The sequence below is a fragment of the Geotrypetes seraphini genome, chromosome 3, assembly GCF_902459505.1.
Source record: "Geotrypetes seraphini chromosome 3, aGeoSer1.1, whole genome shotgun sequence".
Lineage (NCBI taxonomy): Eukaryota > Metazoa > Chordata > Amphibia > Gymnophiona > Dermophiidae > Geotrypetes > Geotrypetes seraphini.
In genome coordinates, this window is record NC_047086.1 from 125,542,621 (window position 1) to 125,569,596 (window position 26,976).

At 42.2% G+C, this 26,976-nt stretch overlaps 1 protein-coding gene across 3 annotated transcripts in view; it reads left to right on the forward strand.

Annotated features, from left to right (window-relative positions):
* The window catches only part of KIF13B (kinesin family member 13B), a 485,412-nt gene that overhangs the window by 135,482 nt on the left and 322,954 nt on the right, over positions 1-26,976 (forward strand). For all 3 annotated transcript variants that reach the window (XM_033935468.1, XM_033935467.1, XM_033935469.1), the window contains exon 8: positions 5,025-5,159. In XM_033935468.1, coding sequence (XP_033791359.1) covers positions 5,025-5,159 — 135 coding nt within the window. The remainder of the gene's footprint in view (positions 1-5,024; positions 5,160-26,976) is intronic.

A 26,976-nucleotide genomic window follows, 5' to 3' on the forward strand; every position in this document is an offset into this window, starting at 1 on the left:
TCACAGGCCCCAGAATAGAATGAAGACAGTTGAAGGCCGCACTTATTGCTCTGCCCACCTCTTCCATCATCACTAACCACCTCTGACATCAGGTATAAATCTACATATGATTAATATAATGAGCTGCACCTTCTATTTAAGTATAGCATCCTCTCTTTTTTATTTGAATAGAAAAAAAAACTGCTCACATAGTTCCATTACAGTTTAAAGTCAGTTAAGACGTCCGATTCCAAATATTAAAAATAAATTATAACCAAAAACATTAAAACTCTTCTTTAATTCTCTTAAATTCAGAGAACCACATAAAATCAATATAAAAATAAAAACACAGTTTCCACTGACAGGGTTGATCATTCAGTTCATTGGTGTTTCTTGATTATACAAAAACTCCTTCAGTCTTTCAGGGTCTTCAGACTGGTAAAATTTGTCCTTGTATGTAATCCTCATCAGAGCAGGGTAATAAAGCCCATACTTTGCCCCAAGCTCCCTTAATGGTTGCCTCAGTTGAAGGAATTGCTTACGAAGCAGCACTGTCTCTTGCAAAGTCCGGGACGAACATAAGTTTTGAATCCTTATAAGATATATTTTTTGTTTCTTTTGCCACCTTTAGGATCTCCAAAATGTGCTGGAAGCTTAGTAGGCATAAAATTACTGGCATAGATCTTGCCTGATCATGTGGTCTTCTTCCCAGGATCCTATGTGCCCTCTCTATTTCAAGTGGAACTTTTAAACTGAGGGGAAATATTTTTGGAATTACTTCCTCCAAAAAAGATATATTTCTTCCTTCTGCCCCCTCCTTTAGACCCAGGATTCTTATATTATGTCTTCTTGACCTGGTCTCAAAGTCTATCATCTGCTTTTCTGTTGCTTTTAGGATCACATGATCCACTTTACATTGCTACTGCTCTTGTTCTACTTTCTCCACTCTGATCTTCATCTGATCCATTCTGTTGGTAACCATATCCATTTTGTTACTCATATTTGCCATTTCTTCTTTTATCCCAGCCATCTCCTTCAGAGCTAGTCTGATGTTTCTCAGCTCCTCCAATAATTCAATCATATCTAATGCATCTACAGGCAGAGGAGTCTTGACAGGGGTGAGTGGGTCTTTTTTTAGCCTTTTTGACTTCCCAGCAGATTTTTCAGCAGTTTCAGGCTTATATTGTTTAACGGAAGCCATTAGTGGAAGATTTTCAGATTTTCTGTCTTAAAAGGAGAAAAATTGTAAAGCTGTGAACCAGTAAAGAGTGCCCAGGGAAGGGAGCTCAACAGCTACACAGCCATTTACTATGTCTCCAAGTTCCAGAATGAATGCTTGACCTGAATTGATAACATGGAATGTTGCTACTCCTTGTGTTTTGGCCAGGTACTAGTGACCTGGATTGGCCACCGTGAGAACGGGCTACTGGGCTTGAAGGATTATTGGTCTGACCCAGTAAGGCTATTCTTATGTTCTTATGAAAATTAGCATGTAAGATCTAATTTATCTATCCCAAGTTCAGGAGGATATGTTCTATGAGTTAAGAAAAAGAAACATCTGATGCAAGATTCTTATACACAATTGTTAAACAAGAGCAAGGTGCAACTGGAAAACTTAAAAAAAAAAAAAAAAATACATATTCTTTATTCATTTTTAAAAACTTTCAATAAGTGCAATACAGAATAAATCATTTTACACTTCAACGTCACTTAACATTCTATCAGAGATTAATTCAGAACCAAATTCCCTCCCCCCCCACACACACACATCCATTAATTATCCTCAATCATCTGAAAATAAAAAGTATCCCCTCCCCTCCCTCCCCTAACTTGGACGTGTATGCTCAAAGGGAAAAAATAATAATCATTCTTCACCATATTTTGTTAATGGCCCCCAAACATCCCTAAATTTATTTTTTTAAGCCTGTTTACTTATTCTACTGATATATTACACAAGTCTTAAATGTAGATATCTGAGCAGTTTACTCAATTAAAATCAGGACAGTATAAGAGGAGAAATAAGAATTAAAATGGTAAAGGGGAAAAGGTTATTTGGATGAGGAAGGATTCAGAGAAAAGGTGGGCTTTAAGATTTTTAAAGGCCACAACTGTGGTCTGATTTCTAATACAGAGGAGGAAAGTCCTTCCATAATTTGGGGTCCAGATATTTAAAAACATAATTTTGTGAGATGTTGAGAGGAAAGCAAGGGGGATATTGAAAAGGTTCTGGTCAGCTGAGTGGAGGAAGCATAGGGGAATGTAAGGGGTAAGGATATTGTGAAGGTAAGGAGGGGCTGCAGGTTGAAGAGATTTATAAACTAGAAGAAGTTTATAAACTAGAAGTTTGTATTTGATCTGTGCAGTGCCAAGAAGCCAGTGATCTAAGCGGAAGAGAAGGGTCAAAAAAGGGAGCCCAAAGGGGCCTCAACGATGAGACAATCAAAGCACATCAAAGGAGTCGTGAGGATGAGATGTCAATAATTCAGCCACGGGTGTAAAGTTGATAGTAGCACTGCGAGGACTTGACACTGACAGTGTTTCGGCATCTATGCCTTTGTCAAGAGTCTCAATGGCTGGTAATTCTATCACATAAATAGAGCATTCAATGCAGGTCCAATTTTCCTGTTCTTTCTAAATTTCACTTGCATTGAATGCTCTATTTAGGTGATAGAACTACCAGCCATTGAGACTCTTGACAAAGGCATAGATGCTGAAACACTGTCAGTGTTGAGTCCTCACAGTGCTACTATCAACTTTACACCTGTGGCTGAATTATTGACATCTCATCCTCACGACTCCTTTCTTGTGCTCGGAAGAGAAGGGTGACATGATCAAATTAATGGGCATTGTGAAGTAATTTGACTGCAGTAGATTGGATTAACTGTAGGCACATGAAGGAACAAAGGAATACCAATGTAAAGAGAGTTGCAGTAGTCCAGGTGAGATAGGACGAGAGCCAGGAGAAGCTTAGCAGGACGTTCAAATACTTGAAGGGTATTAACGTAGAACAAAATCTTTTCCAGAGAAAGGAAAATGATAAAACCAGAGGACATAATTTGAGGTTGAGGGATGGTAGATTCAGGGGCAATGTTAGGAAATTCTACTTTATGGAGAGGGTAGTGGATGCCTGGAATGCGCTCCCGAGAGAGGTGGGGGAGAGTAAAACTGTGACTGAGTTCAAAGAAGTGTGGGATGAACACAGAAGATTTAGAATCAGAAAATAATATTAAATATTGAACTAGGCAAGTTACTGGGCAGACTTGCACGGTCTGTGTCTGTGTATGGCCGTTTGGTGGAGGATGGGCAGGGGAGGGCTTCAATGGCTGGGAGGGTGTAGATGGGCTGGAGTAAGTCTTAACAGAGATTTCAGCAGTTGGAACCCAAGCACAGTACCGGGTAAAGCTTTGGATTCTTGCCCAGAAATATCTAAGAAGAAAAAAAAAAAAAATTTAAATTGATGACCATTCGGGTCTTTATCTGCCGTCATCTACTATGTTACTATGAAAGAATGGATGGCACCACAGTACTAATATTTGTGTTGCCACTGAAATATATCTATTTGAAATTGTCTTTAAGCAAAAGTTTTTGGCTACGAATGTTTGACAAATTCTGTATTCCAGAATTCCTAATGAATGAAGAGAAAGGAGTAGAGACAGGGGAGGGAGAGTAAATTGGAGACAATGGCTTTATAGTAGAGCACTACTGCATACTAGCCCTCCATTCTCCAGGAGGGGATCGACCACCGATCCACTATCTGACTCCTAAATTTAAAAACAGTTCTTGACAGTGATATTAAAGTTGATATTATATAATATAGTGTTTAAGCCTGTTACATTAAACATTGAAACATAGACGGGTGCTAGAGTAGATGTCTATCTGTCTGGTATTTTTTTTTTTCTTTGTCTCTCTCTCTCTTCTTGGACGTTGGCTCTCTGTCTGTCATTCTTTCTGTCTGTGTCTCTCTCTGGCCCCCTGTCTGTCTGTCTCTTTCTTTCTGTCTCTGTCTCCCTGGCCCCCTGCCTGCCTGTATTTCTCTGTTGCTCCATGCCTGCCTGTCTCTCCGTGGCCCCTTTCCTATGTCCATAGTGTCCCATCTTATGTCCTTAGTGCCCTCAGTGCCTCCTTCCTATGTCCTTAGTGCTCTCAGTGCCTCCTATGTCCTCAGTGCCCCTTCCTATTTCCTTAATGCCCTCAGTCCTCCTATGTCCTTAGTGCCCTCAGTGCCCCTTCTTATGTCCTTAGTGCTCTCAGTGCCCCTTCCTATGTCCTTAGTGCCCTCAGTGCCTCCTTCCCATGTCCTTAGTGCCCCTTGCTATGTCTTTAGTGCCTCCTTTCCATGTCCTTAGTGCCCCCAGTGCCTCCGTCCCGTGTCTATAGTGCCCCAGTGCCCCTTCTTATGTCCTTAGTGGCCCCCAGACCTCCTTTCTATGATTTAACTCTTGAGAAGCATGTTTCCATCTCCCCCCCATCCACTACCGTCGCTGTGCAGCCGACCCCACTGACTCTTCCATTGCGAGTCGACTGATGGGCCTCCCGGCTCTGGCAGTGTCCGCAGCGCTCTTGGTGCGCTGCTTCGCGGCCTTCTGCTGCCCTGATTTCCTCTGCCGCTTCTTTGGTGATGTCATCATGGACGCGGCAGAGGAAATCGGGGCGGTGGAGGGCCGTGAGGCAGCGTGTTTGGAGTGCTGCGGACACTGCTGGAGGCTTGAGGTTTGTGGTCATTTTGCGGTGGGAGGGTCAACGGGGGTTCAGGTGCAGCGAAGGGGGGGGGGCGACAACGATTATATGGGAGCTTCTGAGGGGATCAGGGCAGGGTCAAGGTCACTATTGTGTACTGGAAAGCAGAACCCTAGGCATGCATGCGCACTCCTACCTGCCAGGGACCTACTAATCACGGAACACACAAGTGGGAGTACGCATGCGCGCTTAGGGTTTTATTATTATAGATAGTTATGTTAAATGATTGACACATGCAATGAACATTTGTTATGCTAACATTTGGTTCTGAGATATAATTTGTAGTGAATTGCTGTCTGTTGTTTTAGGATATTGAATCGCTGATGTCAGAAGGGAACAAATCTCGAACTGTGGCAGCTACCAACATGAACGAGGAGAGCAGTCGCTCTCATGCAGTTTTCAACATCATTCTCACCCACACTCTCTACGATGTCCAGACAGGGGTAAGCGGAGCAAGATTTAGCAATTGTAATGTACAAACTGGCTTCACTAAGAGGCTGCCAACTGTTTGGATCTTGGTATGAGCCTCCTGTAACTGGAGAAAGAGCATAAAGGAAGAAATGTCTTACATTCTATAATGTAAAGTAATGTAATAAGGTCTAAACTAATGGACATGAACAAGCTAGCACAAAATATCTGAATATAAAAGAAAATGCAACAATATAAATTTATCTGGGTAGATACGAGATCAAAAGCAGTGAACATTAAGGAGTGCTTGCTACAGTACACTATGCAAGATGTTCACTTATTTAATGATTTATCCTAGGACAAGCAGGCAGTATGTTCTCACATGTGAGTGACATTATCCATGGAACCCGGTATGGACAGTGCAAAAGTGTACTGTCACTTTAAAATGTTTGCAAGTCTTGAAACTGCCCATACTGTGTGTGTACCAATGCCTTCCTGCCAGACCTTGACTCGCGAGACCATCAGTTCTCAAGTTTTCCGCAGAGCTGAGAAGCTTTGTTCTTTTGGCGTTCCCCAAAGGTGTATCAAACTTTGTTTTTTTGTGCCTTCCTGATCTTGTTTTGATCATTATTTTCGTTTATTTTCATAGTTCGTTCTTTTTCTTGTAAAAATTTTCATTTTTTCCACCTTTAATGTTTTTTCAGGCCTTTGGGCCCTCAAAGCCTGTTTGCAGATCGGGAGCGTTGAACCATTTTCAAGTTTAAATTTACTTGACCTCCCCGGACCATTGAGTCCTTCAATCTAACGTCATTGGTCTTTCCGTCCATGTCAAAGCCTTCTAGTGGCTTTAAGCAGTGCACCCAGTGCAAAAGACCATCTCAATTACTGATTCACATAACTGGTGTGCTCAGTGCATTGGTCCTGACCACCATACAGACTCTTGTCAGCGCTGCTCCAAGCTTCAAAAAAGATTACTAAAGACTAGACAGCTCCAATTCAAAAAATCTTTTTGGTGCAACATTAGGAGCATCAGGAATGTCTGCAACCTCTGATGCAGAAATGCAGAGACCATTGTTGGCATCGAAGCTGGAACCAACATTGACCTCTCGATCAATGTTGGCATCATTGCTGCTGCCGCCATCAGAGTAACCCGCTAAAAGGGCTAAGAAGCATAAGTAACCTTCTCCATCTAGGCATGTATCAGCATCGCAACATACATCGGCAGCGTCTCTAGTGTTCTGTCCATTGACGCATTTTAACCATTGACATATCAAGACAAGGTTGCTCTCTTTACAAGTGGTGCCTCATCATCTAGGTCACCATGCCTCAATGCCCAACTGCACCATCTGTGCCGATGTCTTCCACAGTACCAGTGCCTTCTCTACAGGACCAAATTAGAAAACTTACTCAAAAAGCAATCATCAGGAGCCACGTCTTAAACTCCTCAACAACATACTTATAAGTAGATAAGGAAGAACTTTGGACTGATTTGGCTGTAGACGTTTTCAGAACTCATGTTGACCAGTGGAACACCGAGTTACAATTTTATGACCTTTTACATGAAGTCATTATAAAAAAAAAAAAAACTCATTATGAACAATTTATTCCTGATGATCTATTAAATGAGTTTCAACATCTTTCTAATGTCTTGTTGGAAATGAGAGAGTATATGGCAAGATCAATCTTTGATGTCACCTTACGAACATCAGCATTATCTATTGCCATGAGTTGATAAGTATGGCTGAGAGTTTGACTTGGGATTCCAATGTTTGAGTGCTTAGCTAATATCCCATGCTTGTGTGATGAGCTCGTTGGAGAAAAAAATAGAGGAGGCCACCCAGAAGATCACAAGACATGAACCATTTTGTCAGCTTCAAGATCTTCCAAATTCCATCCTTTCAAACAGTTTTACAATCCTAAGTGGTCTTCCTACTGTTCCAGGTGCAGATATGTTCAGTTATCTGCTTTTCAAGAGCTCCTCAACGTCCCAAGCAACAGAGGGCACAAAAGATTCAACTGTAGACTCAGCAAAAATCATCAGGTTTTTTTGTTTTTTACTTCTTTCTAGAGAGCCTAGCCAGCCTAGTACAGCCTACACCCCAAACCCTTCAGATCAGGGGGTCATCTCACTCCTATCACCGATGGTCCCTCATAACATCAGACCACTGGGTCCTACAAACAGTGAGACAAGGTTATGCTCTTCATCTAAAAAAAACCCACTTCTCCAAACCATCATCCAAGAAAGTCATCTTTCAGTTCCCAACAGACCATATTTATTCATTAAGAGCTCTCAGCCTTCCTCCAGATCAATGCAATAGGACAAGTTACTCTGCAGGAGGCTGAGGATTCTATTCCAAGTATTTCCTAATACTGAAGACTAGATCTCTGTGCTCTCAACAAATACTTTGTGAAAGAGAAGTTCAGAATGATCTCTCTGGGAGCCCTGTTACCACTTTTGGAGAGAAACGACTGGCTTTGCTCTCTAGATCTCAAGGAGGCCTTCACTCGCATTCCTATCCTCCCAGCCCACAGGAAATACCATCACTTTTGAATGAGTACACATCACTTCCAGTACAGAGTGCTTCCATTTGTTTTAGCTTTAGCACCCAGAGTTTTTACAAAATGTGTAGTTGTAGTAGCTGCAGCACTCCGCTGTTACAGCTTTCATGTATTCCCTGAACAAGGCCACTTCCCCTCAAGCAGCTCAATCAACTATCAGTTTGACAGTACGTCTTCCAGAGCTTCTGGGATTTACAGTCAGTTACTAGAAATCTTATCTCCAACCAACTCAAACTTTGGAGTTTATTGGAGCCCTTCTAGACACAACTTAAACTTGTGCATTTTAACCATAACTGAAATTTGTCAGAAAGTATCCACTCTTCAACCTGTCACTGCACACCAAATGATTCATCTTCTATGTCACATGGCATCGATAGTTCATGTAACTCCATTTGCCTGTCTATATTGGAGAACCTCAATGGGAACTCTCGTCCCAATGGTTTCAAGCCTTACACCCGCTCTCCAGAGACTGCTGTTAACTTCGTCACCTTCGTCAATCCCTTCAGTGGTGGTTAACACCGACCAATCTGTTCAGAGGCCTACTCTTCCACACTCCGCCGCATCGTTTCATTTAAAATTTGATATCCTGCTTATCAAGTATCTAAGTGGTGTACAAAGTTAAAATTGCAAATAAATATAGGGTAGCAAGTACAAGACTCACTGACAGACATAAATTATATATTTGGTTAAGAGGGAGAAATACAATAATTGATAGAATAGAAAACAGGGTAAATACCCATTTACTTGGGCATCAATACCACTCTAATCCATAAACTTAAACTTATCCAGCTGTAAGACTGATTTTCAACCTAAAGAAATATAATTCGTTCTCAACCTTCGTGAAACAATTACACTGGCTTCCAATATCATCCCGGATAAGCTTCAAAATATTGTGCATCCTACACCACATATTGCATGGAAACTCTTGCTTATCCTGCTACATTCTCAATGCTGCTGCTACATCAATTCTCCTGCTACATCCAGAAGAATCCTAAACAGAATACAGCTAAACTTGCCGTCCACAAAGAACCTTCACTACAGGCAAATCTTCAACTCCATACTAACCTATCTGGGAATAAAAACTTGGAATGACCTCCCAGAAACAATCAGGAAGGAGGCCAACTACACCGTTTTCCGGAAAAAGCTGAAAACTCATCTCTTTGACAATTAATGCTAATTTGCTTTCTTTCTATACCCTCCCCAACCCTCCCTTGTCCCTCCTCCTGCTCCCCTCCCCTTCCTTATCCTTGTAAGTTGCCTAGAGTTTGTACAGGTTTGTTCGACTCGCAAATGCAAGATTAGATTAGAAATTCATTAATCTCCTCAAATTAGAAGTAATCTGCAATGCTCTCCATACCTTTCAAGATTGCCGCCTCAGTCAGGTAGTACTCATCTGAACAGACAACCAAGTAGCTATGTACTATATGAACAATCAGAGGGATAGGATCCCGCCTCTTTTGTCAAGAAGCCATGCAGATCTGGTCCTGGGTAATCCCTCGCAGCATACAAACAACAGTAGCAACCTCTTTAAACTGGTCAACGACCTCTACAACCTAGAGACACTCACCGAAAACCACGATGACGAATCTTCATTAACCGCTAACACCCTAGCAGACTTCTTCAACTCTAAGACACAGAAACTAAGATCATCGTTAACTTTCCCCCCAAACCCCCACGGGGACTTCCCTATCCTGCCGGACACAGACAGGACTACACGAGACCCAGGGTCCAGAATGGACCTAAGCTGGAATCAATTCACTATCATTGACTGGCACACCTTCAACAAATACTTTAACAAATACACCAACTCCTTCTGCAGACTGGATACCTGCCCTCCACACATCCTGAAAACTGCTCCGATCCACTTTAAAGCCAATATGCTGGCTTGGACAAACCACCTTCTATCCACAGGAAGCTTTCCAGCAGAACAGGGCCGCATTTCGATAACCCCAATCATAAAAAACACAAAAGAACCACCCAATTCACCGTCTAACTACAGACCAATTGCAAGTATCCCACTATTCACCAAAATAACTGAAGGGGTGGTAAATACCGAACTAACCACATATCTGGAAAAATTCAACATCCTAAATGAAAACCAATCAGGTTTCCGCTCTGACCACAGTATCGAAACCATCATAGCCTCTCTACTAGACAATCTACACACACTCTTTAGCCAGGGCTCCAGCGCATTGATCGTGCAACTCGACCTGAGCAGTGCTTTCGACTTAGTCGACCACAACATTCTCTCAGACTGCCTTGCATTCATCGGCATCTCCGGCCAGGTCCTCAACTGGTTCCAGGGATTCCTAAGAAACAGATCATATCGAGTATTTAAGAATGACTCCTTTTCATACAGCTGGGACAACTCCTGAGGTGTTCCGCAGGGCTCCCCCCTGTCCCCCACCCTGTTCAATGTCTACCTTGCCTCCCTGGGCAATCTCCTGCAGAGCCACAAACTCAAATTCTACATCTACGCAGATGACATCACAATAGTCATCCCACTATCCAGCTTCACACCAGAATTCCTCACCTCCCTCTCAAATACACTCAACCAGATAGAACTCTGGATGCAATCCTACAGACTTAAACTAAATCCCGACAAAACAAAATTTTTCCTTGCTAGCCCCAAAGACAAAATCATAGACACCACAATTCAAGTAAAAGGATCGACCTTTCCCCTCGAACAAACCCTAAAAATACTAGGAGTCACACTGGACAAACACCTAACCCTGGAGAAGCACACCGACAATACAGTTAGGAAAAGTATCTCGGCGCTCTGGAAATTACGCACCATAAAAAAATATTTCGACAACACGTCATTCCGCCTCCTAGTCCAATCCTCCGTTCTAAGCATACTGGACTATTGTAATATCATTTTCCTGAGCTCCACGAAGAAAAATACCAGAAGACTCAGAATGATCCAAAACACCGCTGTCCGCCTTAAATTCGGCTTAAAAAAATGGGACCATGTTACCTCTTTCTACCACAAACTTCATTGGCTACCATTGGAATCCAGAGTCCTATTTAAATTTGCCTGTTTCTGCTACAAAACAGTATTCGGCCTAGCCCCAAACTACATCAACCCACACTTTATCCTGAATAACAGAAACAAGAACTCCCGCAGAATCCAGATATTTGCTTTCCCCTCCCTAAAACTCTGTCACTCCAATAAATTCTTCGACAAAACCCTCGCCTTCCAGGCCGCCAAGCTAAACCCATGGATAGCCCAATTAATCCTCGAGGCTCCAACCTACCTCAACTTTAGAAAACTACTCAAAACACACCTCTTCCAACGCCACGACACTTAATGGCCCCCCTCCTCATAGATCCCCCCCTCCCATCTCGCCCCACCTCCTCCCCCCGACCCACCTTTTCCTTCTCCCCAATCTTATCTTCACCGCTGCCTGCATCCCTGCTCATTTTAACACCTAACTCCATGCAATTCTGTTCAATTATTACTTAACTGCTTGTAACTATGTTTAATTAATGTGAACCGCATGTAACGATGCATGTAACTATATTTAATTAATGTAAACCTGTTCAACCAACTCTCAACTGCATGTAACCCATGTTTAACTAATGTGAACCGCCTAGAACTCACTGGGTATGGCGGTATACAAAAATAAAGTTATTATTATTATTATTATTCCTCAAAGCTGTTTACCTAGCAGGAAAACAAAATATTCTAGAGACAAGCTCAGCAGATTCTTAAAACCTCACAAATGGTTACTCAGTTCGACTTTGTTACATCAGATATTTTCAAACTGGGGGATTCTGGAGATAGATCTCTTTGCTTCTCACTACATCACAAACTTCCTCTTTTATGATCCAGAATATACACTCTCAATCACCTGAAGTCAGATGCCTTCCTTCTGGACTGGACCAACAAGTTTCTATATGCTTTCCCTACAATTCCATTAATAGGGAAAACTTTGTTCAAACTGCGCCAACAAGCTATTGTGATTCTTGTAGCACCTCAGTGGCCACAACCACCATGTCTCCTTTTCTTCAACTCGGTGTCAGGGAACCAAGCCCATTTTGAATCTTTTCAACCTTAACACAGAATGAGGGTTCTCGTGTAACTGGCAAAGTTACACGAGAAAATGGAGTAGATTCTGCGCCGTTCACGGAGGAGGGTGTTTATGAGCAACTTGAAAAACTGAAGGTGGGCAAAGCGATGGGACCAGACGGGATCCATCCCAGGATACTAAGGGAGCTCAGAGAGGTTCTGGCGAGTCCTATTAAAGACTTGTTCAACAAATCTCTGGAGACGGGAGTGATTCCTGGGGATTGGAGGAGAGCGGATGTGGTCCCTATTCATAAAAGTGGTCACAGGGATGAAGCAGGAAACTACAGGCCGGTGAGCCTCACTTCAGTTGTTGGAAAAATAATGGAAGTGTTGCTGAAAGAAAGGATAGTGTATTTCCTTGAATCTAATGGGTTACAGGATCCGAGGCAACATGGCTTTACAAAAGGTAAATCGTGCCAAACGAACCTGATTGAATTTTTTGATTGGGTAACCAGAGAGCTGGATCGAGGACATATGCTAGATGTAATTTACTTGGATTTCAGCAAAGCCTTTGATACAGTTCCTCATAGGAGGCTGTTGAACAAACTTGAAGGGCTGAAGTTAGGACCCAAAGTGGTGAACTGGGTCAGAAACTGGCTATCGGACAGACGCCAGAGGGTGGTGATTAATGGAAGTCGCTCGAAGGAAGGAAAGGTGACTAGTGGAGTCCCTCAGGGTTCGGTGCTGGGGCCAATCCTGTTCAATATGTATGTAAGTGACATTGCTGAAGGGTTAGAAGGAAAAGTGTGCCTTTTTGCAGATGATACCAAGATTTGTAACAGAGTAGACACCGAAGAGGGAGTGAAGAATATGAAAAAGGATCTGCAAAAGTTAGAGGAATGGTCTAATGCCTGGCAACTAAAATTCAATGCAAAGAAATGCAGAGTAATGCATTTGGGGATTAATAATAGGAAGGAACCGTATATGCTGGGAGGAGAGAAGCTGATATGCACGGACGGGGAGAGGGACCTTGGGATGATAGTGTCCGAAGATCTAAAGGCGAAAAAACAGTGTGACAAGGCAGTGGCTGCTGCCAGAAGGATTCTGGGCTGTATAAAGAGAGGCGTAGTCAGTAGAAGGAAGAAGGTGTTGATGCCCCTGTACAGGTCATTGGTGAGGCCCCACTTGGAGTATTGTGTTCAGTTTTGGAGACCGTATCTGGCGAAAGACGTAAGAAGACTTGAGGCGGTCCAGAGGAGGGCGACGAAAATGATAGGAGGCTTGCGCCAGAAGACGAATGAGGAGAGACTGGAAGCCCTGAATAGGTATACCCTAGAGGAAAGGAGAGACAGGAGAGATATGATTCCGACTTTCAAATACTTAAAGGGTATTAACGTAGAACAAAATCTTTTCCAGAGAAAGGAAAATGGTAAAACCAGAGGCCATAATTTGAGGTTGAGGGGTGGTAGATTCAGGGGCAATGTTAGGAAATTCTATTTTACGGAGAGGGTGGTGGATGCCTGGAATGCGCTCCCGAGAGAGGTGATGGAGAGTAAAACTGTGACTGAGTTCAAAGAAGCGTGGGATGAACACAGAAGATTTAGAATCAGAAAATAATATTAAATATTGAACTAAGGCCAGTTACTGGGCAGACTTGCACGGTCTGTGTCTGTGTATGGCCGTTTGGTAGAGGATGGGCAGGGAAGGGCTTCAATGGCTGGGAGGGTGTAGATGGGCTGGAGTAAGTCTTAACAGAGATTTCGGCAGTTGGAACCCAAGCATAGTACCAGGTAAAGCTTTGGATTCTTGCCCAGAAATAGCTAAGAAGAAAAAAAAAAAAAAAAAAAATTTAAATTGAATCAGGTTGGGCAGACTGGATGGACCATTCGGGTCTTTATCTGCCGTCATCTACTATGTTACTATGAGAGAGAGAGTCGGTCCGTGATGGCCATCTTGGATTTTCCAATTTTATTTTAAAAGTCTCCTGCCTCAAATTGCATCAGTTTTGGTGAAAGTCAAATATTATGGACTGCTCAGGTAGTTTAGATCCCATATCATATATTGATTTACCATTTTTGTACAGTGTGTCTTTCATAATTAGATTGTAAGCTCTTTTGAGCAGTGGCTATCTTTTGTGTGTTTAATGTACAGCGCTGCATACATCTGGTAGTTCTATTGAAATAATAAATAGTAGGAATTGTAGTATCATGTTAGTTTTGCACTGGATGGTTGGCTGAGGAGCATCCTTATATCAAGGGATATGTGAGGTGGCGGCCGGGAACCATGGGTATAATTCCCCTCTGGTCACTCTATGGGTCAGGAGGGGCAGAAAACTCAATATCGGGATCATAAAGTCCTGCTATTGTTTCTAAACCATGACTCGTCATTGCTAGCAGTGGCATAGTAAGGGGGAGGTGGTCCGTCCCGAGCACCATCTTCATGAGGGTGCAGCCACCTGTCCTCCTCTCTGTACCCTCCCCCCACTTCCACACATGTACATCGCTTCCCTTCTTCTGTACCTCTGTAACATTTGTAACACAAGCAGCAACACCTAAGCTGCTGTTGCGCCAGTGTCAGCTCTTCCTCTGACATCACTTCCTGGATCACGGAGTGTACTTAGTCCTCAAGAGGCTTTAGGCCTTAAAACTGCGACTGCAGCTTTCTTTGTAGTGTGGGCCTGCCATAGGATGCTTTGCCAGATTCTGGGGAGCTCTCATGTGGTACTAACCGGCAGACACTATTTATGACATGCTAAAGTTCAAGAGTAAAGTGTCAGCTTATAATCTTTGCCCATAGAATGCTCTAATTCAGGCAGTGGGCAGGAGATTCAACATCTAAAGCCACCTTGAGCAAGCTCCTTTTCATAGGTCAGATGCTTTTTGGAAAAGGACTAGATGACTTGTTGACCAGCATGATGGATTGTTGTTCTAAGTCCTTACCAAACAGTAAACCATGAGGCTATGGGAGTTCCTGCCATAGTTCCTTTCCTGGCTACAGAAAACCACGTTATGGGTCTGCGGGTTCCTCATCACAGCACTCCTTTCAGGAGTCTAGACAGAGGTTTGGAGGCTCCAGAAGAACCCCTGCAGCTGGCTTTCACTCAGCAACAAATGCATAGAAGGCTCAATCGTGCAAGACTGACCTCTGGGATCATAGGAGGAAGGCATAGGAGAAAGTCTTTCAGAGTTCTGGGAAACTTTGGCACAGATTTCTTCAAACCAACGAGTCCTGGACATCCAAGTTTTATTAATATTTATTGAAACGCCTATCATGAATTCTAAGCGTTTTACAATGTTAAAAACAAGGGGGAGACTTACAAGGACATATTGACAAGAAAAATTAAGGACTTAAAATAAAAAGAATAGGTAGATTTTGGAGAAATACAATAATTACAGGATACAAACTCAAATTTCCTCAGGGATATTTTTCTGGACTCTGTGGTATATCCATTCACTGGCTTCCTGTTTACTGGAGGATCCAATTTAAATGTCAACTGTAATTTTCAAAATCCTATATGGTATTTTTTTCTCCTTTGCTTCCTGTCTCATTTACAAGAAATCTCTAATTCTAGAAGCTCTCAGAAATATAAACTTGGCTTTCCCACTGTTAAAGGAATAAAAACTATGGCCAATTTTTATCGATCATTTTCTTTTTTTTATTCGTAAAAGTGTAGAATGACCTTCCTTCTATAATTAGAGTTCTCTCTCATCTACCCACTTTTAGTAAAGTACTGAAGACATATTTATTTGCTTCCGATAATCGCCAGCGTCCACTATAAATGCGCCTGTTTAACTTTCAAAATCCTATATGGTATCCTCCCTTCCTTTATCCCTCTTTCTTGGAATTCCTCAAACCCTAATACCACCATATCCTCCCACAAATTAAAACTATCCTTCCCCTCGCTAAAAGGCATTTCCCACAAAGGAAAGCTAGGGACCTCCCTCCACTTCAAAATCACTGAGCTCTGGAACAACCTTACCTCCCCTCTTCGGAACTTGAGCTCTCTCCAAGTTTTCCGCAAACATCTGAAAACCTGGCTTTTCTCAAAAAATGTAAGTCTCCCTCCAACTTAGGAATCAAGGAAACTCTTATATCTTGGCATCCCAAGTCCTCTAAATTTTCTTCACACTTCTACCTCTAACCCTCTGTTGTAGTTCCTTCCTATTTCTCCTACTGTAAACCGCGTCGAGCTCTACGAACGTGGAGATGATGCGGTATACAAACCTAAGGATTAGATTAGATTAGATTATTTCAGAAATTTACTAATCCTTCTTTTTCAAATAGTCATAAAAGATAAAATTCTGGCCTAAAAGATATAGTTTCTGTTCTAATCTCTTGTATAATTTTATTAATATTTTGTTAACCGAGTTGAGCCATCCTGTTGGGATGAATTGTATAAAAAAAATCAAAGATTAGATTAGAAGACCAGAGAAAACAGCCAAAGTCAGTGTTGAACCGTACAATGGCTGTTACAAATTGGATGCATTTAGGCCTGTACCAGATGTACACTTGGTCTCAAATAGATATTCTATATACTTCAATGTGTCACAGAAAGACTCGGAAGACTGGAGACTAATTCTGGATCTCAAGGCAGTCAATACAGGTTTCCAGGTTCTAAATGGAAGTGGTGAGAATGTCATCGCCCCAGTAGTTCAGAGCAAATTTCTAGCCTTGCTAAACTTGACAGAGGCTTACTTACATATCCCCATCTTCCCAGATCACAGAAAGTTTCTCTGGTGCCATGTGCTAAAGATCCATTTTCAGTTCTTGTCACTGCCATTTGGTAACTGTCTTGCACCTTCACCATGGTAATAAAACTGGATATAAAACTGCTGGAGAGGGTGCAGAGACGAGCAACTAAACTAGTGAAAGGTATGGAGAAACTGGTATATGAGGATCGACTTAAAACACTGGGATTGTTCTCCCTTGAGAAAAGGAGACTGCGGGGGGATATGATCGAGACCTTCAAAATACTGAAAGGAATCGACAAAATAGAGCAGAGAAGATTATTTACATTGTCCAATTTGACACGGACAAGAGGACATGAAATGAAGCTAAGGGGGGACAAGTTCAGGACTAATGTCAGGAAGTTCTGCTTCACACAGAGAGTGGTGGACATCTGGAATACTCTCCCAGGGGAGATTATTGCGGAATCGACAGTCCCACGCTTCAAAAGCAAACTAGATGCATATCTCCTTGAGAAAGGCATATAAAGATATGGTGGCTATAAAATAAACCAGGTGTATACCTGGCGGGGCCTCCGCGTGTGCGGATCGCCGGACTTGATGGACCGAAGGTCTGATCCGGAGATGGCGCTTCTTATGTTCTTATGTTCTTATGGTAGTGAGAACAGCACATCTGTGTGAATCAGGCATCTAAGTTTATCCGTACTTAGATGATTTGCTGACCTGAACACCATCTGCGATGGAATGTTGCAGGGCAGTGTCTCAGGTAGTCCAACTTCTGCAGAATCTGGGGTGGATTATAAATTTCAAAAAGAGCCACTTGCAAGCCAACTCAAAATCCAGTGTATTTGGAGGTTCAGTTGAACACAATTGTGGGCTGAGTTTTTCTGCCAGAGCCACGCAAACTGAAGCTCGGAAGCCAGATCTTAGAATTCTTGACAAGGCTGACAAGGTACTAGGTTCCATGTTAGCGACTATAGAGGTGTTTCCATGAACAAGAGACCACATGTGTCACCTACAGAGTGCACTGCAATTGCTTTGGTTGCATCAGAAGGACTCTCTTCAATCACAGTCTGGAGAGCGGAGGCATGCTAGAATCTACAGTGGTGGCTCCAGCTGGAGTCATTATCCAGAGGTTTCCCTCTCTGCATAGTCTTGGGTGATACTGATAACTAATATCAATCTTTATGACTAGATGAGTCTTTGTGAGGGTCCTCTTGTTCAAGGGCTTTGGTTGCCCTCACACCAGACAACTGAAAAACCCCTCACTTCTTCAGTTGAAGTTCCGAGCCCAGAAGCAACAGTATAGACTCTGTAGTACAACCATAGCCAATGATGGGGCTATTGTATGTGTTCCTTACATGGCTAATGATAAGCAGGATAACTGCTTATCGAGGATCTGTAATCCTTGCGGCCCTGGAGTGGCCATATCATCCTTGATACACGTAGCTAATCCAGTTGCAGTTGGCATTTGTCTCAGACTACCGCTGCACCAGAATCTTCTGTTACAGGGGCTCATAAGCCTAGAGAATCCAGATTGCTTTGAGCTTATGGCTTAGCTATTGTGCACAGTCTTAGCAAGAACTGGCTATTCGGATATGGTTATCACAACTCTCCTGCAATCAAAGAAACCTGTGACTGTAGCAGCTTATGCAAAAGTCTGGTAATGCTTTCAGTACTGGTATAAGGAAAAGCAGTTAGACCCTTTATGGGCTCCCGTTTCTGAGGTAGTCATTTTTGCAGGATGGTTTAGAGAAGAGCCTGGTGGCAGGATCTCTAAAGGTTCCAATAGCTGGTCTTTCATGTTACAGAGCTTGAGTGGACAGAAAGTCTTTGTCCTCTCATCCAGATTTTCCCATTTCTTGAAGGGAGCTCTCTGGTTCTGCCCTCTAGTATGGCAGCCGGACTCTGTGTGAAATCTCGACACTTTATTACGAGCCCTTGCTAAAGCACTACATGAACCGCTGTCAGAGGAGTCTCTCATGGATCTTACCATGAAGACAGTCTTCTTGGTCACAATCATTTCAGCTAGAGGGAGTGAATTTGCAGGCATAATCTTGCAGAGAACCTTTCCTCAGATTCTTAGAAGTAGGGGTGTGCTTGCACACCATGCCTTTCTTTCTGCTGAAGGTAGTTTTGGCATTCCATGTCAATCAGGAAGTGCGGCTTTCTGCTTTTAGCCCATGGGCAAGAAGAAATGAGAGAGGATTTTGGGTCCTCTCTGCTGGGCGCAGGCTCATCTGTCCTGTCCTAGACTCAAAGAATTTCTCTGGTATGTCCCATTTGTGAGGCATTGTATTCTTTTTTGCATAGGAAGAATGGATTAGGTTCTTACCTAGATAATCCTCTTTCCTGTACAGCAGGGATCTCAAAGTCCCTCCTTGAGGGCGCAATCCAGTCGGATTTTCAGGATTTCCCCAATGAATATGCATTGAAAGCAGTGCATGCACATAGATCTCATGCATATTCATTGAGGAAATCCTGAAAACCCGACTGGATTGCGGCCCTCAAGGAGGGACTTTGAGACCCCTGCTGTACAGCATATGATTCCTTATGCCCCACCCTCTCAGATGTCTGTTAATTCCTGCATTGACTTGTAGACTAGGAAAAGTATCCGTCATGGTTTGAGGCAGGCAAGGAAGAGAAACAGAGTCCTTCAAATGCCAGCATATTAGTGCCGAGATTGGTATGGACTGAGAAGAGAGGGCATTGCCCAGAGAGACAAGGGGGGGGTGGAGAGAAGAAAATTGTCTTCTGCAAGCAACTCGTGGGTTGGGTTGTTTAACCCCATCTGTAAGGAATCGTATGCTGTTCTAAAGGAAAGAGGATTATCGAGGTAAGAACCTAATCCTTCCTAGTATGGCATGGTTCAATTGTTTATTCAGTTTTCTATACCATTCTCCCAAGGGTGCTCAGAATGATTTACTTGAGATTTATTCAGATACTTCAAGCATTTCCCTATCTGTCCTGGTGGGCTCACAATCTATCTAATGTACCTGGGGCAATGGGGAGATTAAGTGATTTGCCCAGGGTCACAAGAGCAGCATGGGTTTGAACCCACAACCTCAGAGTGCTGAGGCTGTAGCTTAAACCACTGAGCCACTCTATCTGCTCTGTGGTTAGTGCACAATGAGTCCAGCTCTTTTTAGTGTAAACCGCCTAGAACCTTTGGTTATGGCGGTATAAAAGAATAAAGTTGTTATTATTATTATTACATTCATCACCAACTACTTCAATTATTAAAGCAAAGTGTACACAAGACATCTAGAGTGGTAGATTTACTTTACTGCCTACTTTAGCATAAAGGAAAAGATGAACATATAATGCTACTGGAGATTTGGGTCATGGCTCTTATACTTGACACATTCTTTAACAAAATTAAAGTGACACTAGTTTTTATGTAGATATTAAATGTGGAATAATTCCTCTGGAAGGAACTAAAAACACAGCTGTAAGCAATCATTCATGATGCTATCTTTACAGCACCATTTAAGCCATGCCTCCAGGGTTTCCTTAGTGAACATGCATGAGAAATTTGCATGTCCATTACATCCATTATATACAGATCTTTCATGCATATTTATTAGTGACATCCTGAAAACCTACTCTGCCCATAGACCTCAAGGACTGAACTTGGACAAGCCTGACCCAATTTTCATGCATATCATCTATATATGCTGAGGGGATCAGGATAATGAAATTCTATTCATCATGTACAGGAAAACAGTTGTGCAGTTGCTAATTAAGATCATCCAAAAAAAGCACCAATTCATATCTTACTACTGGACTAATATTAAAGTCCTGGTCAAAAATGTACTATTGCTTCCTCTTTTGTCTACAGTGTCTTAATGAAGCAAATATACCCACCTTTTATGAAGCCATGCCAGAAGAAAAAAATATTTGAGGATAGTTAGATTTACAGAATTGTTTAGTTTTAGATGTTAGCTGAAATGAATGAAATTCTGAAATATTAGAAGCCCTGTTCTGTTTAATGGAATGTGGCCCTCAGTATTTATAATTTAAACTTTTGAAGAGCTGTGAAAACTGGTCAACAGTAACCTCTGCTACCAGGTAACTGTTAACATTAATCTGTTTTGGAGGCAAAGGAAAGGCAACAGACATTAAGAAAGGTAATAACATGCTGTGCTAGGAAATCAACATCATGAGGTTCCACTGTATTAGAATACAAAAGAGCCAAACAAAACAAAACTCTTGGAAACTCTCATTCACAAAGAACCAAAAGACACCCTACTGTGGTCTTCAGGAATCAGAGGCTCATGTGTGTATGTCCTAAGGGGGAGAAAAGGGGCTTCTCTTTAATCTTCAGGAGCTTTTTAGCAACAGACCCTAGCAGCAAATAAAAATTGTGAACCATGCAGTTTATGTCTGCCCAAGGACAATAACATCTATGCTTTCTCTATAAATCTGAGTATATCGCTGTCTACGCATGTGCTCCTTATGTTACATTGGGTTCCCCCAAGTGAGCGATTCTTCTTTTATAAGAGCCATCCTCTGATGGCTGTTTCAGAATATGAGTGCTCTCTTCTCTGCCTTTGTTTTCTTTTGTGGAGGCATCTTTATAATATAAACCCTCCATTGCCAGCTGCACATTCAAAACCATTGATCAATGTGAATTTATAGAGAACGCTCGATGCAGCATAGGCATTTGGTCTAGATGGGCATCCCTCATTCAGGTTTTAGTGTTTTTGTTTTGGGGTTAAGGGGTTAAAGGAAGAAGGGATATATTTCATTCCACTTCCACTCCCCTCTATCTCTAAAATGACAGAAGTGAATCTGTATAGACAGAAATACCCTGACGCTTCTAAGATAGATATTTAGGGCTTCTAGAAAATAGTGTCAGCTATGAACAACCAGCAATATAGATTTTGTAGCTCAGAGAGGAAACTAGAGGTTTTTTTTTCAAGTTTTCCCTATTTTGCTCGTTTGTTGCATGCCACACAGTTCTATATTTAAAGCACATACAGTACACAAAAAACCCTCTTGCCCCCTTTGTGTGTCAGATCTGTTTGTTAACAATAAAAAACATGACAATAAATACAACAGTGATGACAAGATCGTAGCAGAGAATATCTTACCGCCCCACAACCCCCAATCCTGCCTCCTATTATGCCTCATTACAACCCAGACAAGATGTAAATAAATGCAACCCAGAATGAGAATAAGATCCATGGAAGTTCTATACTCTTATGGTCATCCACTAAGTCCACTATATAATTTATCATCAGTCAGCCTCCCTCCCTCCTGGAACTGAGCATGATATTGATCATTGTTAAACTAGAAGAAATTGAGAACCGACCTTTCATATTTGGTGGTTTTCAAAGCCACAGTTCATTAAGAATAGCATTACAGACCTTAGATAAGGACTGAATATAAGCTTCCCAAACCGACAAGAAGACCTTTTTATACTTTGGGATCATTGTGGCCTCTTAAGTTATCAATGTATGGAATGCATTTTTCCAATGTAGCAATGATGGTTGAAGGAGTGATTGTGTCCAAATCTGACAAATACATTTCTTCCTCATGATGAACACCTTATATAAAAAGCCTGCACACTCCTTTCCCTTGGATTCCACACCCCTCTGTCAACCTACACAGGGAGCCTTATGGTCAGGGCTGGATTAATGGGTAGGCCCAGTAGGCACGTGCCTAGGGCCCGAAATTGTCAGGGGGGCCCGCTGAAGAGGGCAAACAGCTGACATACCTTGCCAATTTTTTTCAAAACGACAATGGGCCCCCCCCCCCCCACCGGCGGTCTCTCTCCCCCCCAGCGGGCCCCCCCCCCAGCATCAATGGCAACACAGCGGACCTCCACCCTCCCACCCCCGGCATCAACATCAACGTGACCAGCTCTGCTCCAGTAAGGTCCCACGATGACTGTATCTGCTGGTACATCCCCCTCTGACATCACTTACTTCTTCCAGAGCAGAGCTAGCAGATGCAGTCATCGTGGGATCTTCCTGGAAATGGACGTGCCAGTGGCCTGGATTGGAGATGAGCAGGTCTTGTTTGGGTCAAGCCATGTCCAGTTGCTGTAGAGATTTCCTGGGAACAGCCACTTTTTTTCACCAGAGCCCTGTATATCTATCCCCTCCTGACTTGCGCTGCCTTTTTAAGGCTTTTGGCATCTCATTTGTAAAATAAGACAGCAGCACGTGCTGAGCGGGGACCAGCGTGGAAATTCCCCCTCCCCCTTATTCATGTTTCTTCAGAGTTTGATAAGGTAAGGTGGAGTGGGAGGCGAGGCTGGAACACGGGGGTTTCTCTTTTATACAGAGACCAGCACTTGACCACCTTGACACAGGTGCTGGTTTACATTTGGCTTTTTTAGATATGACTTGTCTTTTCAGGTATAGGGGTGGGTTGGAAAAATCCTTCATATGGTGGAGAAGAAAGAGACACGCATAGAGAAAAGAGAGAGAAATGTTGAACAGAGGGTGGCAGGCAGGGAGAGATGGTGCATGAGGAGAGAGAAAGAAATGTTGCCCATGATAATGGAAGGGAGGAAAGGAGAGATGCTGTATGAAGGGGAATAGAGAGGTTTGACCTATGACACAAGGCAGGGAGAGAGATGGTAGACAGTGGAAAAGAAACAACTTGAATATGACAGTGGAAGGTAGAAAAAAAATAATTTTATATTTTGTGATTACAATATGTCAGATTTGAAATGTATATTCTGCCAGAGCAGGTGTTAAGACAGTGAGCATGAGACATTTGAAGGGATCCAAGATGGCCGCTACTGCTATCTGACTGCTGGGAGGACGCCGTGGATAGTCCATTTACCTTAAGAGCTGTCGGCTAAAATGCCGAAAAGAAGGGGCAGAAGCGTCGGTGGAGCCTCCCGACGTTCGGTAGCCCCGGTGCCTACTGTCAATGACATTTTTCGGCGACTTCTGAGCGAGCAGGAAGCGTCGGGGAATTACCCTGCGAGTGTCCCAGCAGAGAGTAGTGCCGCGGGGTCTCCTCAAGGGCTTGACATCACGCTGAGCCCCGACGTAAGGACGCCTCCGCTTCAGCCCTGGGAGCCAGTTCAACGTGAGGAGAGAGCACACCCGAAGAGGAAGTGTTCTCCCCCCGAGAGGCCAGTTCGTTGGAGGGCTCGTTACAGGGAACAACCCAGAGTGATTCTCTCCTCTGGAAAGAACCAGCGACTGGGACAACGTTGGCTGAAGGAACTCAGGACTTCAGAGAGGTAAAGCACTCAAATAAACAACATTTAAAGACACAAGTTACGTTTATTCCACCTGATAAGCCCTCTGAAGTCACTTTAGATTCTCTATGGGACTTAGTATCTAATTTAGGGAATTCCCTTAATCCGCAAATAAAACATTTGGATCAAGAAATAAAAATCCAGAAAGGAGAAATCAATTTATTAAAGCAAGATATGGTATTGTTGAAGTCCGAAATACAAGAAGAAAACAAGGAACTTAAAACAATTAAAAGTAATCAAGATCTACTTGTTAAAGATAATTTAATTTATGAAAACAAAATTGGAAGATCTTGAAAATAAGACTCGGGTTAATAATCTGCGTTTAATCAATTTTCCAAAAATGTCATCAATTTCTCCACGAGAAATGATAAAGCGCTATTTTCTGGAGATACTAACAATACCTGAGGATTCTTTACCACCTCTTACAAGGGTATATTATTTACCTACAAAAAATCAGGATCCTCAAAAGAAAGAAGATGAAGGAACACCGCAGGAAGTACCCTTGGACGTTTCCACTTTATTGGAACAATCAGATAGAGAATTGGCTACTCCAGCCACCCTCTTACTGACTGTAGCTTTGGCTCCAGATAAGGACTGGATACTTAAACTTTTCTTTAAAAATAGGTCTAAGGACTTCCTGGGTCTCCATATTCAAATATTTCCTGATGTCTCTAGGGCAGTGTTTTTCAACCGCTGTTCCGCGGCACACTAGTGTGCCGCAAGATGTTGCCTGGTGTGCCGCAGGGCCGCTGGGCCCGGAGCTGACAGGGGGCCCGAGGCAGGGGCGCCAGTAGCTCGCCAAGGCAAAGTGAGTCGATCACCCAGGACTCACTTTGTCTTGGCGATCTAATCTATCGAGCCGATAAGTCTTCTTCTCCCCGACGTCAATTCTGCAGTCGGAGAGGAAGTTCGGGCCAGCCAATCGCTGCCTGGCTGGGCGGAACTTCCTCTCCGATTGCAGAATTGACGTCAGGGAGAGCATGCGTCGGCGTCGGCTTTGGGGCCTGTTATCCATTGGTGGGTCCTGTTCCCCGATGGCAGCGGCAGTGGCAGTGGCTTGGGGAACGGCAGGGAGAAAGAAAGAAAGGGGGCAGGCAGGGAAACAGAAGGAAAGAAGAGAAACAGAAAAAAAGAAAGAAAGGTCAGGGAGAGAGGAAGAAAAAGTTGGGGGAGGGAATGAGGTGTGGAGGAGAGAAAGCATACAGGCTGATAGAAGGGAAGAAAGATTGGATGCACAGTCAGAAGAAGAAAGTGCAACCAGAAATCACCAGACAAGGTAGGAAAAATGATTTTATTTTAAATTTAGCAAAGTGGAGGCAGTATTACCACAGTTTTCAAAGGAATTTGCCCAAATAACTTAATAGTTAACTGGGTAAATTCCCAGAGATGAAAACTTCCCTTCACTTACTATGCACAGTTCTGAATTTATATCTGCTGTCTATATTTTACAATATGGTCACCTTTTACTAAACCGCAATAGTGGTTTTTAGCGCAGGGAGCCTATGAGCGTCAAGAGCAGCGCTGGACATTCAGCGCAGCTCCCTGCGCTAAAAACTGCTATTGTGGTTTAATAAAAAGGATGGAGGGTATATTTGTCTATTTTTGTATGCTATAAAAACCAAATACAGAGAGAGACTGAGAGCTGTTGACGAAGAGCTACGTGTGTGTCTTTCTTCGATTCTAGCCAGAATATCAGCTTTGTGTTCAGCCAAACAGGCCCAGGTTTCGCACTGAATAAAGTATTTTATAATTTTTATTTCGTAATAAAGTAATTATAAAATACTTTCTTTGTGTTTATTTGATTCCTATTCAAGAGAATTACTTTATATATAGTCAATATAGGCAGAGAGTTAAATTTTTTAACATTTTCTAATGGTGGTGTGCCTCGTGATTTTTTTCATGAAACAAGTGTGCCTTTGCCCAAAAAAGGTTGAAAAACACTGCTCTAGGGAGACTCAGAAGAGAAGAAGGGAATTCCTAATGTTGAAGCCAGGTGTGACTCAGATTGGAGCTTTTTTCTTTCTTAGATATCCATGTAAATGTGTCATCAGATATTGTTCCTTTAAATATGTTTTTGCAGAACCAGCTCATTTGATTGCTTTTCTTTCTCTGAAACGTCTTGAGTGTGGAACACCAACTGTACCTAAGTGATAATGAGCTCTGTATCAGCACAGATTCAGTAAATTTTCCCTGTAAAGTTATTCTTCAATTTAATTACTCTTTTCATTAATCTTGGATTCAAATTGAGGACTAGTGTGTGATTAAGATAAGGAATGTTTTCTTTTTTCCTTTTTCCTTTGATCCATTATTAGGATTGGAAGTTAACCTAAATGTTATATTTTCTTGATTATACTTTCTGTACAAGTTATGCTTGATAATAATGTAAAATCTTATAAATAAATAAATAAATTAATTAAAAAAAAAAAAAAAAAGACACAGTGAGCATGAGCTAGGACCTAACAGAAAGAAAAAGTATTTTTTATTTTGTTTACACTGCAGTGCCAGCGTGGGATTGGAGAGGGCAAAAGGGTGTGTGTGTGTGTGTGTGGAAAGACTACAAAATAAATCTGCCAGGATGTGAGAAAAAAACACCCAATTGAGCAAGAAAAGTGAATTGAAAAATCAGTTTAATAAGCCGAATCCAATTGAATTGAAAAATTTTCTCTGAATCAGGCAGCACTACTAAATACTGCATTATCAGCCCCAAGGGTAATTCAAGTTATCCATAATGGTAAATAAATCTGTGGTATTTAATATTTGACCCCAAAAGGCCCTTTAAATATTTCTAAATCTCCCGTAGAGACTGTAACATTACATTACCTTTATGCCGAATAGGCAACAATTCAGAGGGGGCTTGTCTCATATAAGTGAGATGATATAGGGTAAAAAGTGATTTTTCCATTGAGCAAGGATATAATCTTGCTTTGTGCATAATTCAGTCCCTTAAATGCGCTAGAAGACATGCCAGTTAAATAATGCAAGATTATGTACCCCCTATATTCTACCCATCAGTTTATCAATTTTTGGTGACCACTCTAGGAAGTGCATAAATCTTTCTTCAGTGACTTCACAGGAATATGATGTAATATGTAGCCATAACGTCATATGATATAGGACTATTCTTCCACTCAAAATAAGAGGTAGAGTGCTCCACATAGTAGATTCTGTTGTGTGAATTGGATTAATTGGGAAATATTAAATTTTTATTTATTTATTTGATTTTCTATACCATTCTCCCAGGGGCGTTCAGAACAGTTCACATGAATACATTACCAAATAATCCCCCTCTTTTACTAAGGCGCACTAGCTGATTTAGCACGCGCTAAACACTTATGTGTCCATAGAATATAATGGACGTGTTAGCATTT